Below are 17,735 nucleotides of genomic sequence, written 5' to 3'. Positions count from 1 at the left end.
ACCTCCTAAGCACTCCTAATTCTATTGATTACTTCTTACAGAATATATCTTATGCATACCTTACATGAGCAGACAGTTTCACAATGTATAAGCATTATTGCTTCACAGTGTCAGTTGCTTTATAGCTGAACATTCTGTCTGCTTCAGATAAGCAGAGGGGCCCGTACCTCTGCTTCACACATGCAGAGACACTCTGTCCTCTTGTTGCCTCGTCAGAATTAAATGTGTGAGAAGCCTCTCAAGTCGGTTCCTCTTTTGTGACTGGCTGGTTAAGGAGCACCAGTGTAATGCACTCTTTTTAATAAAATTGCATCAAATTAATTGACACAAATAAAGTGGTTCCATAGAGCTTGTGTAGCGTAATCCAAGTCTCTCCTTTTTTTTCCACAATAGCGGTGTTCCTCAGGGTTCAATCTCAGGTCCTCCTCTTTTCATAATCCACATTAATATCCTCAGGCTGTATGTTTATATCAATTGCATTTTTGTCTACTTGTTTTAAAAGGCAACATTTTTGGGGGGTTTTTTTGCCATTTTTTAATGCAGCAACATTTTCTTTGCAATAACCAGTCACAACCCGTTAACAAGCTTCTTTTATAACAATTTATTGGTGCTTTGGTCCTGTGACAATCCAAACATTAGTTGATTCCTACATTTTACCTTGTTATTTTTTTTATTGAACAGAATAAAGAACAACTGACAATGTGCACAAGTTCTGTTTGGTACATTTCTCTTTGTCTTCTCTGACATGTGCATATAACCATAGTTTACAAACTGGTTGCTTTAATCCAACGTCAGCATCACAACTATCCTGAAAATGGTAATGTGTAACATCAAACTGATTGTCTTGACATCTCATGTTTCTTGCGTAATGTTTAAGCACATATAACAAACAGACATGCTTGGCTTTCTTCCTACATTCATATACAGATAAACTTAATATACATTCTTTACATACGTACAGTACATACAAACAGGCTCCTCCTTCAAGACTTCTCTGATTGCCATGACAAAAACACTGAACATTTCACTTTGCAGAGTCTCTGTAGTAGCACCTACAGCAGCTGAAAGCTGTTTAAGGATGTTGTGGTAAAACTAAAGAGAAAGATGGTCAATCACACACCTGGAATGCTTTAAGAAGACTAAGTGGTAATATTACAATACTGTATCGGCAACTGTGTCTCCCATTACGTCCATTCAACGATTATTTGGGTTAGCAAATTATCTTTTGAAGGAAAACTCAAACCACATGGTACATTTTCTTTACATGTCTGCAAAACGTTCACTGAAAATATTTTCTGTGTAAATGCAACATTTGTAAACACTGAATTAATTCATTTTTGGCACATCTATCACCATCTCACTGTATACTGTTGTTTTCACTAACAGAATTCACTCTCTTTAAGCTCTGGTTTGGTCTCCACCAACTCCTTAGAAAGAAAAAGGCTTTTTAGCTCCAACATGTTCCACTTTCTTCACCGGCTCGTCTCTAACTTTGTACGTCTGCAGTTTGGTCTTAAGCAGGTTACTTTCAGCAACTTTATCAGAGCCTATTTGCTGAAAACAGCTGCCTGCAACTGCTGGAAAACTGATAATGATCTATTACCTATCTATAACCTATAATGCATCAGAACTGGGCGCACAGCTCTATTTTCTCCAGTGTTTTTAGACATTACAAATTATTTTCAAGAGTTGTAGATGCAGAAAAGGTTGGGAGAATATCTGAGGAGGAAGGAGTAATTTTTGCTGATCTGAAAAACGAAAAATCCCTAAAATTGTAGATACAAAATACAAGTTTGAGATGATTACTGTGAGAGCTGTAGGGGGCTTGCACAGAGTCCACAAATCCTGAAAACATCCAGAAGTTCATAAAGTATGTGCCCTTCCATGACAATTTCAAATGACTGGTCAAGCAGTGTTTCTTTAAAGGTGCACTGTGGAGTTTGTGCATCAAACCAATTATTTTTTTACATTCAGTGTTTCTACCAGTTTCCCAGGTGCGTTGTTACCTTGTTCCTCCACTAGCTGTCAATCAGTGAATAATCTTTATAAGCAGGAAGTGCAAGAACATGTGTATTGCTTGAAAGGCTGGGAATGTTTGCCATGACCATGTTGTTTTCACGGGCCGGCGAGGCCAAACGTGTCAGTGACATGGTGCATTGAACGTGGTGCCACTGATGCTGAGTGCAGCAGGAGCCACAGTAACCTGACAAAAGGTCAAACCAGCAGGAACAACGCTGCACTGAGAGGCAATGTTTGGCACAGTGGCCAGAGTTGGAACTACAGGTCACCTAAGACATATATCATTTAAAGAAGATGGTAAAACCACACATACATTTTAAGTCTTTCAGAATTTAAGCCAATGTATCTGATAAAAATTAAAACCTCACAGAGCCGCTGCATCAGTAAATCATTTTGGTGACATGCATGTGTGAGGAGTCAGTGGGAAGTGGGCCAAAAAACGGGGAAAGCCTGAGGAAGCTTAAAAAAAGTTTTTGCAGTATGTGCCCGGTGAGAATCCTTCATTTAAATGAACAGGGCACCATCTTTAAACATGGCATCCAGTGTTTCAGGTCGTCGTGTTGACCAAGTGGTTACCATGGAGACCAGCAGTGAGGATACAGCAGTTACGGCGTCCTTCAACACGTTGGTTAATGTTCATGACGAGTTTGTCTGATTGTATCGTTGACTTTGTCTGTCAGTGACATCATCGTCAAGTTCTTGATTTGATTGGCTGCAGTGCCAGTCCCCTCGAGTGTCATCAGCACCTGTGGCTCAGTGAGTCAACCTCGCCGATGTCCATGCCGAGCTCTTCCCCCTCCTCTGCGCCGCTCCGCTCCTCCTCCATCACCTCCTTCTCCTCCTGCTCCTCTTGACAAGGAGGAGCAGAGGTGTGAACGTCATCAGCACCTCCACTGTGAGTCTCTCCTTTTCCTTCTCCTCCTCCGTCCAGCTTCCGGTCTGCTCTTTCTCCCGGCTCTGCCCCCATCTCCCCACCTGTCTCTGTCTCACTGATCACCTGCCCCGTATCCTCGTCTATCCCTGTGTCTCCATCTAATCCCAAACCCATCTCACCGTCCACACCCTGCTCTGTCTCCGTCTCCCCCGCCTCTTTCTCTCCACTCGGACCTTCTTCTCCTTCCAAACACAGCCCTGTTTCCGTCTCCCCCCACGTCCCCTTTTCATCCTCAATACCTGAATCACAGCGCAAGCTCAGACCTGTCTCACAAAGCGGCCCTATCTGTCCACCCAGCTCTGTCTCCAGACATCGTCCTGTCTCTGGCGGCTGGTCTCCGGTCAGTGCCGCGGCCTCTTTGGCTTGTCTGATGCAGTTGATCCACTGCTGTTTGTTGAAGGCGTCACTGGCCTGGAAGCAGTGGCTCTGCAGCGGACCTCCAGTACGGTACGAAACCCTAAAGAAGTTCTTTGCTGTGAGGAGAAGAAAGTGAGAGAGACAACAGGAGACGTGGGGGGTTATTATGGTCGTTGAATTTTATGAAACTCAAACTGTTCTCCATTTTCATCAAGAATGGGCATACGAGGTATAGCCTGACTAAAATATCTGATAGGAAACCGAAGAAAGTCCATCCACTGATTATATCAACTGCCCAAAGCCCAAACGATTTCCATAAATTACAACAAATTATCCTTAAATTTAAGAAGCTGGAAATAAAATGCATCTGTATTTGAGATCTACTCACTCCGCTCGTTGTTGCTGAAGGCTCCTCTAATGGACCCGCCCACTCTCATCTCTCCGTCTGATAGGTCCTCCAGGTCCAGCTGCCGGATGGGGATCGGCTGTCGGCAGAGCTGGTAGCTGACCGGCTGATCGTTCAGTGAGATGGACCTGGTGATGACCAGGACATCCTGGAACAGAAACACGTGAAGCTTCTGCAAAGAAAGAAAAAGACGGACAGAGACAGAGACGTTATTTTCCTTCACTCGATGATTCCTCTGTCAAGTGTTTTTATGTATATTTGTCTAATTTCTTTTCTATTGACAAAGATTGATAAAGATCAAAGCTGAAAAAATCACAGTTACACAGAAAACATACGTTACACATCTTTAAAGAACCCACAGTCACACTACAAAAGATATTACATAAAGGTACGGGAGAGACACGACAACAAACAGTGCTCGCAGGATCCAAAGCATAATGTTTAGGAACTTTATAGAAAGCGAGTAAACTGAATTGTTTCAGGTGGAAAAGAGAGAGAACAGAAAATGGATGAATGAATATAAGGGTATAAAACTGTAGAAATCTACTGACGAGTCCTCTGTTGTTCTTCAGTTCTCCGTGGCAGCTGAGGGTCCTGGACCGGTCGATGAGTTCGTCCCTCTGTCCGTCCTCCGTGTACAACAGCCGGTCCTTGTAGTACTGACACTCCGACTCTCCGGTCCGTCTGTTGATGTCCGCCACCACACTCTGAACCATCAGCATCTGTAGAAAAAACAGACAAAAGTCAAACCCTCATCTATTTTCACCCAAACACAAATCATGTTTTACTCACTACCAAAGTGTACACCATGTTTTTCCTCACCGCTTCGTCCAGGTGCTGCCGGTCCGGGTGGTCGTTCGGCGTGTGCTTCAGGATCTCCCTGAGCAGCAGCGGGTATTTCACCAGTCGGCTGCGGGGGATGTCCAGGAAGTTCCACAGGTCCAACTTCCTGCTGAAGGGCGACTGGAGACAGCGCTGCAAGAAGTCCTGCACCCGCCGATCCTGCTTCTTCTGGTCCAACAGGGGCTTTGCCTTCACCTGGTTACTGCAGTACGCAGTGTAGGAGGAGAGGCAGGGCAGCTGGAAGGACACAGACACAGAGACATGGTAACTATAGAGTGGAGAAGATAAGGAAAAGGCACAAGAGTGTGTAAGAGGGCAGACAAAAGTAACCGCCAACAACAAAGATGGCAGACGGGGACAGGAGTGACTTGAGGACTGGTTTAGACCAAACCAGAGGTGATTGTGGTGAGTTTTATTTTGTTTATGTCCAGTTTAAATGAAGTTTGTTCAAAGGGAAATTAAGCTCATCTTAGTTTAAGAGAACGAGGTGTACCGTTCTATTTTTCTTTTTTGTGAAGGAACATAGGTGTAAAACTAAGTTATTTTTGGACATTTGTGAGTTTATTTGGTTTACTCATTAGACCAACTAGAGAACTCTCCACTTTTACATCTCCTAGCTGAAACTACCAGGGTTATCATGCAATCACCTCTTGTGGTATAACGTGGGTATCGACCTTTATCGAGGCAGACGTTTTGACTTGTCAAATCAGGAAAAGCACAGGTGAAATTTCTGACATGAATGAAGGCTGTACTCCATGTAGCTGAGCTGGTTCCAAGGCTCTGGTATTGTGCATGCTCACTCACTGGAGCCATTGTTAACCATTAACGGTCACACCTGTGCTTTTCCTGCTTTGCCCAGTCCAAATGTCTGTGGCGAAAAGGGTTTATTAATAGACCAGACAGGCCAGGGCTAGCTGGTTAGCATGCTAACTTCAGTAGACATCTCTGCAACACAGTACAGGTCTGTGACATGACGTCTACACTGCTGTTTCATCACTCTTTGTTGATAATCTTAGATCATTTCTTGAATGTTTAAAACTAAAATTCTGGACATATCTGACAGATCAGGACGTTAATTCTGCAGAGTGTAATTATTTAAAACGTGACTAAAAAACTCACCCAGTCGGTCAGGATGTGGCCGACATGTTCTGTGGACCCGTCAGGTTTTCTGGCATCTCGGAGGCGACTCAGCAAGTCTGAGGAGAGACAATTATGACACATGTTAAAGTGTTCAGGACCCAGGGCAGTATGGGAACACTGACAAAGATAAGGTGGGCAAACTCAATCCATGCCATCTTTCATTTGAAAAAAGGAGTCTAAAATTAAGCTGCCGTGTCAAACACAGTTCAGATGCTCCGCCTACCTTCATGCAGGGGTATAAGTGACTCCAGGGTACCAAAGATCTGGTTCAGCTCCTGCTCAGTCATGATTGACAGCTTCAGCATCGGGTCATGGTAGGCCTGCAGGAGAGACACACACACACACACACACACAATTATACTCAGAAAATGCAGGTAAGTGCAGAGGAAATGTGGGAGAAAAGTTGGTTCTTCAGGGGAGAAAAAAAGTGTTTTGTTTACCTTCTTTGCCAACTTGAGATCCTCCACCAAGTCTTGCTCGCCCTGAGCCAACTCAAAAATAGCCTGGAGGGAGAGAGAGAGTTTGAGAACACAAACTCAAAGAATAATCCTTCAGTCCAGCAGTAGTCTGTCTCTCACCTCCTGTCGTTTTATCTCTTTCGGGCTCAGAGGTTGCGTCGCTCCCAGACGCACGTCGAACGTCTCACTCCAGAGCTTGCTGTCGCGGCGCTTGGTGGCCGGGGCCGTTGCTGTGGAAACCCGTGTGGCGGTCATGGAGGAGGAGGGGTTGGAGACCTTCGCTGAGATAACACGTGTCTTCGTTGTGGAGGACGAGGGAGGAGGATGAGCGGCTCTCTCCGTCTGGCTCTCATTACGAAAACTGATGGAGCGCTGCAGACAGAGGACGGTGGAAAATATGAAACTGTCCGTAGAATAACATAACATTTTTGTTCAGATAGTGTTTCTTTAGAATAAAGTTGCAAAGTGGGAAGAGTTGGTTTTCTGTAACAGACTTGGTTTGCAGTTTACCTGCAGCGTCTGACCAATCCTCTTCAGCGGTGTGGTCTTGACGGGCGGCAGCAGGCTGGCCAGAGACGTCACCCTGGTTAAAAGTTTACTGCGCTTGGTGCTGGGCTCCTGGAGGAGGAAACAGAAAACAAACGTGTTCACATTATGACACGAAAACAACAATCCATGTGTGTCTTCACACAACATGATGGAAAAGTCAGTAGGATTAATCCATTGGGTCACGATTGTCCATTTCACATATCATGGCAATCTGTCTAGGAGTTGTTTTTTATTTTAATTTTTGGGCTATTTTTGTCTTAGTTTGGCATGAAAATGCAGGGAGGGAGAGATGGGATACAATAATAATGATAATAATAATACACTTTCTTAATATAGCACTTTTAAAAACACAGTTTATAAAGTGTTTTTACAATCAAGCAAAAGCAGGAAACTCAGGAATATCACAGAATAAACACTGAACAGTCAAGCCAAACACAAGGAAGCCTCGTCTACGGTGAGTTAAAACAAGAAGACAGAACAGAAAATGTAACAACACAAAAAGTCAATATGATTAACTAAAAGTAAAGTCAATAAAGGACACAACGAGGTCCCAACAGCAGTCAAGCTGTGGCTGTTTTGTGGTCAGAGCCTCAACCACTCTAATAGTCTTTGAGGTATTTCAGTCCGACCGAAGATGCTGGTATAGCTTGAAAAAATCTTATATGTCACTTCCTGAGGAGATGCAATCTTTGTTTTGACTCTCTAAAGGTGCTGTAGTTGTTGATGTTGATGTCTGACGTTGTGTGAGTGTAGACTGTTCAAGTGGTTTGCGGGAAACATGACTCCATATTGTTGATATTCTGCCGGTTAAACAATAGTGTGACTCAAAACTCTCTGCCAGACTCACACACACACACCGTCTGTGTTTGTGAAAACGCCACCAGGCCGCTTGTCCTGGATACAGACTTACAGTAAATCAATATGTGTTTGTGTGTTTATCTCTGCCCTGAAGCCGATCGTCAGCTGACCTACTGGAACACAGGAACCATCAAAATTTGTTTCCATCGGCGCTCACATTCAGGAATCAGTCGACCCAAAATAAATCCTCTCTGGCAGATGGCGTTTTCCCAAATGTGACCACAGTTAACAGTAATTTCTTCTCATCAGTAAAGAAGAGACTGATACTTTAAAGCTGTGATGTGGTGGCCTCGAATTTTGCTGTTGGAGGTATATAAAACACAAAATGTAAACATCAGTGTTTTCTCTCATTAAGCAGACGATACTGTGGTATTTATTAAAGATATGAGTGTTGGTTTAAAGGAGTTATGGGGTTCAGGGAGGATGATAAATAATCAGTTAATCTGCTTTGCTATTGAGAAGTTTCCATTGGACATGCTGTAATGGGTTCTCTGTGTCTGATGGCACTTCAGTTGATTCAATCTGACAAAGATCAATTTAGTGCGGTGATTGGTTATCTAATGACAGCAGTTTTACAGCAGACTGACTGATCCTGTAATACTGCCATAGGGGAGACCTGTCGTTACGCCTGCTTTTTGACACTGAAGTGCTCCTGTCTCACCCTATACAACAATGTCCCCCCATTCTGTGTTTGTGCGTTAATTACAGAACTGCAAGGCGGAATAACGGCACAATGTTCCTGCCTTGAACGCACCGTGTGAACAAGGCTACTGACTCTCAGCTCCAGTACTGAATCCAACCGTCTAGTGAACAGACGCTGGAACAGCCTCGAGTACTGTCGAGTGTTAACGACTCTTCAGGTGAAAGCGCTTTCAGGAGAGACTTTATGACTGAACTATGATCAGGACGCACCCTTTTAATTTCTTTGAGGTAATAAACAAAGGCGTTAAAACATGGGTGTTACAGGTGAAACATGAGACTTGAAACATGAGTCTTGTCGGCTGTTACAGGAGTTCAGGTACTCTGCAGGTACTCTGGAGTCTGAACTGACTGGAGGTGGGTGCGGCTGTGAATAATATAGGTCCAATTATCATTGGTTGGGTGTGTTGATGAGAAATCTGTAATTCTGATACCTGAATGTGGATCTGTTGATACCAAAACAAGTTGCTTTCTTCATTTTCTGTGTATCAAGACTAATATATCTCCCAACGCAGGACATGTTGAGTCAGTTAACTGAGTTCACTCGGGGGCAGACGTGTGTCGAACAAGAAACATGGGAATCACTGGACATCTTTGACGAACTGTGTAATTAGAAGAAGACACTTCAGAGAGCAGGTTAGCGACTGATTTGTTTATTGATACCTTTTTCCTTTCCTCAAGTTTGTGTAGAAAAGGCTCTTCACGCTGTTGCTCACTGTATAATTACAGCCTCATTAGTGGAAATCAGTCCTGCCTCGTTTGATCATAATATTATCAGCACTGTCGATCATTTTGCGGGGGGGAAGTCAGCAGTTAACCTGCTCTCTGAGGTGTGTTCTTTCACTTTCTGGAGGCATTTATTCATCAGAAGAAGAATAGATATGTTTGATTTTAATGTGTTTCTCCCATTGACTTCAATACAGCGGTCACCACAGTCTGGCACCAGAGCGAGATTCGTCAACGTAATGACCCTTCCTTCTTTTTTTATGTTCTTTGGGCATAACCAGGAAGTAAACGCAGAAGCCAGAAAACTTATTTCGCGTATGCGCTGGGCGAGCAGTTCTCACTGGTTTGAATGTTCGCCATCTTTGCATCTGGTATCAAGTCCTTCTGGTCATCTATGGTAATCACCTCCACCATCGAGGTTATGTTTATACCTGTGTCTGTTTGCTTGTTGGTTGTTTGGTTGGTTTGTCAGCAGGATTACACAAAAACTACTGAGCAGATATCCACGAAACCTGGACCGAGGCTGGGTCTCGACCCAGAATAGACCCCATTAACTTTTGGTGCAGTTCTGGATAAAGGGACAGATCCAGGAATCGCTCTTTCTTTAACACACATTTTCCTTAATTACTCACAGAATAATGCACGGATCCTGACGGGAAAAAAATCAGGCGTGTTTAGCTGGCTGGTATCTATGTCATGTTGTAGGTTCGACTTTTGGAGGGCTGAGTGGAGGACAGAGGACAGCTGAAGACTGAAAACATGATGTTCCCTCAGTTATTCTCAAATAACTAAGCGTGACGACAGCCACGTCACTGTTTTATTATTCAAGTTCAGTCAAGGAAAACAATCCCTGAGGACAAAAAGCAGCTTTAGTTGTTTTGATGCCCGAAGCAGAATCTGTTTTTACAACCACCCCAGATGTCATGTGGGTTAGAGAAGAGGGAAACCTACAGTATGAAAGAACTCCCTTAATGCCACATAGTCTTTGGTAATATAATTAAAGGTGCATTATGTAGTTTTGGGGAAGAGATAAGTAATATAATTCACTATGGTGTAATAAATCGAGAGAAAGGAGGAGCTGGAGGGCAACCAGACGATTTTCACATAACGCAGTGAATAAAGAGTATTTCAACTAAACCAGAGTTGTTGGAACATTTGAAAGAAAGCTTCAGTGGGTTTTATTTTGTTTCTGTCGATGTTAAACGTGTTTTATGATGATAACACTACAGTTTCTATAGAAGGAGTCTGGTGGCTTGGTGAGCAGCTGTTTAAAAAGCATCATACTGCAAAATACAGAAGTTACTCTCTGAGGTTCCACTGATGAAAATACAACAATAAACACAACTGAATAATTCACAGAGGGATCAGATTTAAGTTTACTGAGCAGAAAATATTTCCTCCATCTTACCTCCACCTGTTTCCCCATCTTGTTGCTCCCTTTGATGAACTCCACAGAGCATCCAGACTTAAACTGGTGTACCAGCAGGCAGAGGGGCCTCTGCCCCACCACCATACTGCTCACCCCAAAACCCAGCACAGGGTCTGGACCTTTCCCAGCACCAAGAGAAATACTTTCAAACTGAAGAGTTCAGTGCTGGTAAGAAGACGGGAAATAGTCTCATCCAAAGACCCAAAGTCCAGCAGAGTGTCTAGGACGAGTCAGGTATCGGTAGAGGGTCCAGTAAGTGTCAGGAGAACCTGTCTGTAGTGCTTTCAGTATCCAAAAAGTGGCCCAGATGAAAATTGATACTGTTCGAGTGTTTCAAATAAAAGTTTGGTACCAGTTTGATGTCCTGAAAATGTCTGATGCTGTCAGAAGATTGTCAGGAGGAATCTGGGTCCAAATCAGTACCGGCGGAGGATCCAGAGAGTGTGTAGAGTCCAGTCCAGAGTTCAGACAGTTTTAGACCGTCTGGATCTTTTATTCCAGCTTTCTTCTCTATTAAAGATCTGTTGAAGCTCAGCTGTCAGTGATGGTTGTGGACTCGACTGCCTGCTGACTCTGTCTGCCTGAAAACACACAGCTCGCTAACTCTCTCTCTCTCTGTCTCTCTCTCTCTCTCTGTGACTCACGGGCTCGCTCACCCACTCACTCATTTCACTTCCTTCCTTTCTTTCCCTCTTCGCTCTTATTTAAAGAAAGTCAGTCCATTTTTCTTTCATTTGTGATGTAATAATTATTCTGAGCTTTTCCCTAGACAATAACATGTTGAACATTTCTTATTGTCAACCAATCCCATGATAACAACACCAACAATGAATTGTCTGACATCTGATATATCTTCTTCTGAAAAAACACACTGTTGGTTTTTCTCTTTTTAGGGGACACGCCAACATCACCCAGTCTCTCACTGTCGGTACAGATGACCTTCAAGGAGTACTCTTCTTCTGTGGTTTCAGTCCCACAAAGGTTTTAAGGACAACATCACTTTTATAACACAACAATTAACCAGGAAACTACAGATCATGTGAAGAAAAAGTATTTCTTCACGGCAGATGTGACGGGCAGAGATGATCCCACGAGGTCAACATAGCTTTAAATCCAGCGATCATCAGTGCGTGGAGGAGTGTTTTGATCGGACAACAACGTCATGAGGAATGAAATTACAAAACAAGACCCTCAAGAATGAACTGCAAAGTTAAGAAAACAACACTTTGCCAAAACAAATGGAGCACATCGACACTTAAACTAATTGGATATGAGAAAGAAAAAGAAAATCAGGGAATAAAATAAATATTGTCAAGAACACATTTTTAATCAAAGGTAAAAAGTAAAAAAGTCTGTGAATAAAAAAAAGATGGGAAATCTCAACACATGAGACATTAACTAGGTTTATTTTGCCATGTCAAAACAATGTCAGACCAAAATCCATTGAAGAAAATGCTAAATTAATTTTGCCCTTTTTATGCCAAAAAGTTAAATAATATAAACAATTGCAAGAGTATTAATCAGAACAATAATCATAATACAGATTAATCATCAACATTGACTTATGTAATTTTATCTTATTGTTATTGTTTATTGTTGTTTATGTTTACTTCACAACATTTTTGAGGGAAATAGTGTTTTTTTCTTCACGACATGCACTGGAAGACTGAGCTTTATATAAGCTACATTTTCTTTCTTTGAGTATTTTATTTTGGTTTTCATAAAACTATACAAACCACACATGAGGTTTTTCTTTTTTCACTATAGTTTTGTCGCCATAAACATGGTTGGATAAGTCCTGATGTCTCGTTAAAAAAAATCATAAGAAAACTGCGATTTACAAAGTGTTTTGTTCAGTCATTAAGTTGTTCTGTGTGATAATCATGACTTATTATCCAATAAAGATGTTACTATCTAAAAACAATGTATATAGTGTAATTCTGTGATAATAAGTCATATTTTTCTGGCTTGATACCAGATAATTAAAGAACCTAATTGTGAGGACAAAAAGCTTTGATGATGTGTGGTTTGTATAGTAATTGAAAATCAAAATAAAATACTTTTTTTTATATAATTTTGCACACAAAGTTCAGTCCTTCAGTACATGAAGGAAAAAAAAGCAGAAGAAAAAAAAACTATCTTCATTCGAAAATGTTGTAAAGTTGCCATAAACAAAGCAGCTACAAAAAGAAAACTCTTATAACGGCACAAGCACCTGAAACTATAATGATATCCTGAATACACACACTGTCATGATGCTGCCTGTGACGAGAGCTGACTCTGGAGCTACTGGTGGTGCTCGGGCCGTCGAGGTCAACATCAGTCAATATCAATCTGAACTTTAATTACTACAGAGAGAGAGAAGCCTGCAGGCAGCCAGAGCTCTGCCCTGATTCTCCAGTCGTTTAAAGTTAATTACTGTGTGTGTGTGTGTGTGTGTGTGTGTGTGTACTTGTATTCCTCACGTGGTGAAGTGGTAAACATCTGAGCAACCTTTTGAAAAAAGGACTTGGTTTGTTACATGTGTCGTGGTTAGAGAGCCGACATGATGAGTTTAGTGCCAGAAAATTGATTCTTAATTGATTATCAGTTAATTGTTTAAGTGAATTGCTTCTTTTGTTTTTTTTTTTATCTTTTGACATTTTGAAGACAAAAACATTGGCTCAGTTAATCAAGACAAGTCTCCAGGAAATTAATGTTAGTCAGTGTCCACACACACACACACACACACATATCTGGGATCAGCTGGAGCTAACGAAGCATCAGGACACGGTTTCAACAGCATCTCTTTTACAGTGATGGCCATCGTCGGACAGCATCTTCATTAGGAATCCATTTCCAAAACAAGGCGCACAAGACTGCAAACTTGTGCCAAAACAAACGACATCTGAGCAACATTGTGGGTAGATAAACATTACATTTCAGGCTACAGAGCTGACACGATGAACAATGAATCAGCAACTGTTTTTTATTATCAGTTCATCGTTTGAGTCTTTCTACTGAATTGTTTTCTGCTTCTCGAACGGACTCAACTGAATATCTTCTTTCTTTTAGAAGACAAAAACAATGGCTCAATTAATCAAGAAAAGTCTCCAGGAAACGAATGTCAGACGAACACACATCCTGGATCAGCTGTAGGTAACCGAGCATCAGAACAATACTGATCATTGTGTCATATTTAGAAACGTTGCCATGGTTTCCCTTGAAAGCTGTGACTGGCTTCAGAGTCAGAGCATCTCTGACCTCTCGACATGACACGAGACAGACCTCATGCTCAGCTAACAAAAGCTTCCCCCTCTGACTCAGCTCCATTGTCCGTAAATGGGCCAGTTGGGTCGACGACACCCAGCGAGGAGGAAAAGTCACCGACTGATCCAAGAACAGATTCAGTTGTCTCTACTGAGTCAGACGGAGCCGCCTCATTTCATCTGTACTCTGACACATCAAAGTACAACAAAGAGAGGCGTCTTTAACGACCCGATCGCCAGAATACTCCTGGCATTGTACGTTACATTAAACGATCCATATGTAGGTTAAGGAAAAAATTACATTTTTGCTTGAAATATTTAGTTTTGTTGCCGTAAACATGATTGAATAAGTCCTGACATCTCATCAAAAATTTAATTCTACAAAGCCAAAATTTTTCGTTGACTCATTAAGTTTTTCTGTGTGATATTTATGACGTATCATCTCATAATGATGTTAATTTCTAAAAAAGAATGAGTATTATTATTATTATTATTATTTTTATTATTATAAAGTGTTACTCTGAGCTAATAAGTCATATTTTTGACTTGGTACCAGATAATCAAAGTACCTTATTACAAGGAAAAAGAAAACCTCTTGTGGTGCATTACTTATTTCAAGGGGTGGAAATGAAATCAAATCTCTTTAAAACTATTTAAGAAAATAAAAGTCTGCTTTTATTCTGATAGTCTTATTAGTGGTCGCTGTTGTTGTTGTTAAAAGATGCCAGAAGAAAACACGTCTCCCCTCACAGTTTGATGATCCGTGGCTTCGCTTCACTAAACCACATCAATAAGTGTTAATCACCCGTGTGAGCCTGAGGGGCTCGGCAGATTTTAATTAACCAGTGAAAACATCTATAATCACTCTGGCGTCAAACACAAACCTCCACAGTACACGAGCTGCATTTTATTTTATATCATTGATTTGTTTTATTTGGTATCTCTTTGCTTTAAAAGTCCGCTTGCTTCCTAAAATTCTCTGCAAAGGATCTGAAACACTAATTGTAAATACATTGGAGGGTTTTCAAAAGGACTCTCAGTCTGATTTCCAGTTGATTCACTGCTCGCTCGGGGCGGCAGTACCTCCGTCCATAGGGATCTGGCAATTAGAGGGTTGCTCGGAGTCTATATGGACCTGAGACACTGCTGAGACGCTCTTGAGCAAAGCACTTAACCCCGAACTCCTCCTGGCTGCTCATACAGGGCTGACATCTCTCAATATATATATATATATATATATATATATATATATATATATATATAATGCATCTGAAAAGGGATTAATAAAGTATTAATTGATTAATTATAATTAAGCAACTAATTGCTACTATAATCTACTGTAGAGTGGTGTAGTATTACACTCAGTACAAAGCAGGTCAGCTTAAAAAGCTTAACATGCAGAGTAAAGTTTGTAATGTTCATTTTAAGTTGTAAACGTTTTGTTTTACTATTGAGACATGTTTCTAATTTTTTGTCCAAGCTATTTACACACAGGAGTGTGTCTGAATATCAGAAACACGTCTTAATACAGAATGCAGCCCAGAACAGCACCACGACCAACTATGACCTCAATATTAAACATATAATTGACTGAACACCTCTATCTCTATAGCAGTGTCCAAAAAATCATTATAAACATAGAAAACACATCAGATTGTACAAATGTGCCCTTTAAAGCGGAGTGTGTATGGATAATGAGGTTTTTAATATTAAATGAAAAACAAATTAATATTTACTTTGGTTAAAATGTCAACAACTTCTTATAAACTCTGAACAAATAACAAAAATAACTCAGAAGTTTCAGCAAAATCACACAGTTCTTTAAAAGGCCTCATGAAATCACTGGTAAATTATCTTATTCATCTCCAGTCCAGACAAAGACAGCGCACCTCCTGAAGTTAATAATACCGATATAACATCTAAACTCCTGTCCCGACTTCACAGTCCCCAGGTCCTTGACTTTCAGTAAAAGCACAATACGACTGTGACTCACTGAGCTGCAGGGACTAACAGCACGAAACAACAGCATGTAATTTATTCTAGGTTGACTGACTGCCGCCGCTGGTTGGAGCAGAAGACTGATGGTGTGTTTGTAGCACGAACACTGGAGTGTATCGAACAGGGTGGACATCCTGTGTTAGACCGAGCAGGGAGGGGAACGCCCGGGAAGGAACGGGCTGCTGGCAGAGCACTAAAAATACAGACGCAGTACACGAGGAGTGGCCCCACACGAGGACCGAGGGCCCACGAGGGTCCAAATATACAATAACCAACCTTCAGAGCTGAAGATAATAAAGTGCAAAGTTCATGAATCCCCTCGTCTATGAATAGTGACAATGCATTCGGATGACTGTTAGTCCGCTGTTTGTCCTATTTAAAAAGAAATACCAAACCAGCTTCTCATGCAGGAGGCAGTTTGATTTAAAACCAGAGAAAATTAAATGTAACATCCGATGAAAATCTCTTAACTTTAATCTGGACACCTTTTGTATCGTATTTCTCACGGGGATAAAAGTTGGTGCTAATAGTACCAGAATAAGATCCTGACTTGTATCAACGTATTGTTTTTAGTAGTATTATTTCCTTTTGTATTATAACTCATATTTTACATTTAAACTATTTCGTTGTGGCCTGTAGACGAGGGAAAGGTGTGTTATGGCGGATAGAAGTATTCTTCTCCTGAGTGTGTTAATATACAATATACGTATATATATACTGGAAAATGTAATTCAATAAAGAGAATTACAAAATTAAAAACAAACTTGACTGTCGAGATTAATTAAATTACATTTGTGTCCTTCAGAAGTACACAGTCTTGCCAGTGGTTTCACACCAGCTCACCAACAAACCTCACAAAGCACCAGCAAAGACAGTAAGTGAACTTGGAAGTAAACAACGCAAGTTTAAGAATGAATGGCACTCAGTAGAGTGCATACCTCCACCAAGGCCCAACAGTCCCCTTAAATCAATCCAGTCTAATCTAATATCAACACATCCTCATATCAGACAGGAGCTGTAGCACATGGTGGACTGAAGAAGAGGACCAGCTCGCTCTGTTGAGTGAGTGATTGGACGCTCATGAAAACATGATTTTGGATATCATATTACATTTCTGTCCGTTAGTCCAACAGTGTTTTTTTGCAGGTACACTTTACATGACAACACACAGAGACCCGGCAGAGACGCATCACTTCCTGTGAGGCAGTACAGCAGACAGGACATACACAAGTAGGGGAAATACCCTTTTTTCTATTTTGAAGTCATATTTCAAAGGTGTGAACACGTCGCGGCCACTGAAACAGGAAGTAATCAGGCTTGTCGGAGTAAAAGTCAACAGCCTATAAGGACAATAACATTTTTCAGCCAACAGTTAAGTTTAGAGGAGCTGAACTTACGTTGATGTCCAGACTGCAGAGACTGAGGGAGTCTGCATCTCTGCTCGTCTGCTTCCTCTTCTTCTGCAACACACAAAAACACAGCAAACATCTGTTTAGTATGTTTATCTTTAAGAGGCGTTCATCAGTAGACGCACACTCAACTGTCACTGAATCAAATGAGAGTGAGAGTTTAGTTTGTGCTGGTAAACCCGCTGACAGGTAACAACTAACCTGCAGCTCCATGCAGCTTTGATCTGATCGTCAGCAAAATGACTTTATAATGCCACCTGCTCTGCTGCTGCTCAGTTTGTGTGAAGGTTTGATTCGTAAAAAATACTAAAAAGAACAATTTCTTCCTTTCAAAAAACAGCAGACAAAAAGATAACAAGTTTAGTCGTGTCTGCTGTCGTAACAAAGTCCTAAAAACATTTTCATAATGTCATTCGTACATGTGTCAATGACGTGCCATTAGAGCAGCGCTGTACTGTGACAGAAATAAAGAAGGAAAACGTCTCTGAAGGAAAGTGATGCATGAATAATATGAGAGGTGGTCATGTGACAGTCAGGAGGATATTAGGCAGGATGATGTACAAACAGCATGTGAACAGAAGATGGTCCTGGACCTGCAGAAACTATTCCAACAACTACTGAGCTGCAGAGGCTCCTGTACTTAATATGCAAAAAATACAATA

General features: G+C 41.4%; 1 protein-coding gene across 2 annotated transcripts in view; it reads right to left on the bottom strand.

Moving 5' to 3' along the window:
* Nucleotides 1–592: 592 nt before the first annotated feature.
* arhgef3 (Rho guanine nucleotide exchange factor (GEF) 3) overlaps nt 593–17,735 on the bottom strand; it is a 30,857-nt gene continuing 13,714 nt past the window's right edge. For both annotated transcript variants that reach the window (XM_084348599.1, XM_084348600.1), the window contains 10 exons: nt 17,062–17,124; nt 6,668–6,775; nt 6,278–6,529; nt 6,140–6,202; nt 5,923–6,019; nt 5,679–5,755; nt 4,539–4,796; nt 4,268–4,438; nt 3,699–3,888; nt 593–3,426 (listed from right to left, as the gene is read on the bottom strand). In XM_084348599.1, coding sequence (XP_084204725.1) covers nt 2,759–3,426; nt 3,699–3,888; nt 4,268–4,438; nt 4,539–4,796; nt 5,679–5,755; nt 5,923–6,019; nt 6,140–6,202; nt 6,278–6,529; nt 6,668–6,775; nt 17,062–17,124 — 1,947 coding nt within the window. In that variant the 3' untranslated portion in view covers nt 593–2,758. The remainder of the gene's footprint in view (nt 3,427–3,698; nt 3,889–4,267; nt 4,439–4,538; nt 4,797–5,678; nt 5,756–5,922; nt 6,020–6,139; nt 6,203–6,277; nt 6,530–6,667; nt 6,776–17,061; nt 17,125–17,735) is intronic.

The sequence above is a fragment of the Pagrus pagrus genome, assembly GCF_965226575.1.
Source record: "Pagrus pagrus genome assembly, chromosome: 3".
NCBI classification, from domain to species: Eukaryota; Metazoa; Chordata; class Actinopteri; order Spariformes; family Sparidae; genus Pagrus; species Pagrus pagrus.
This window is presented reverse-complemented; position numbering and strand designations above follow the sequence as displayed.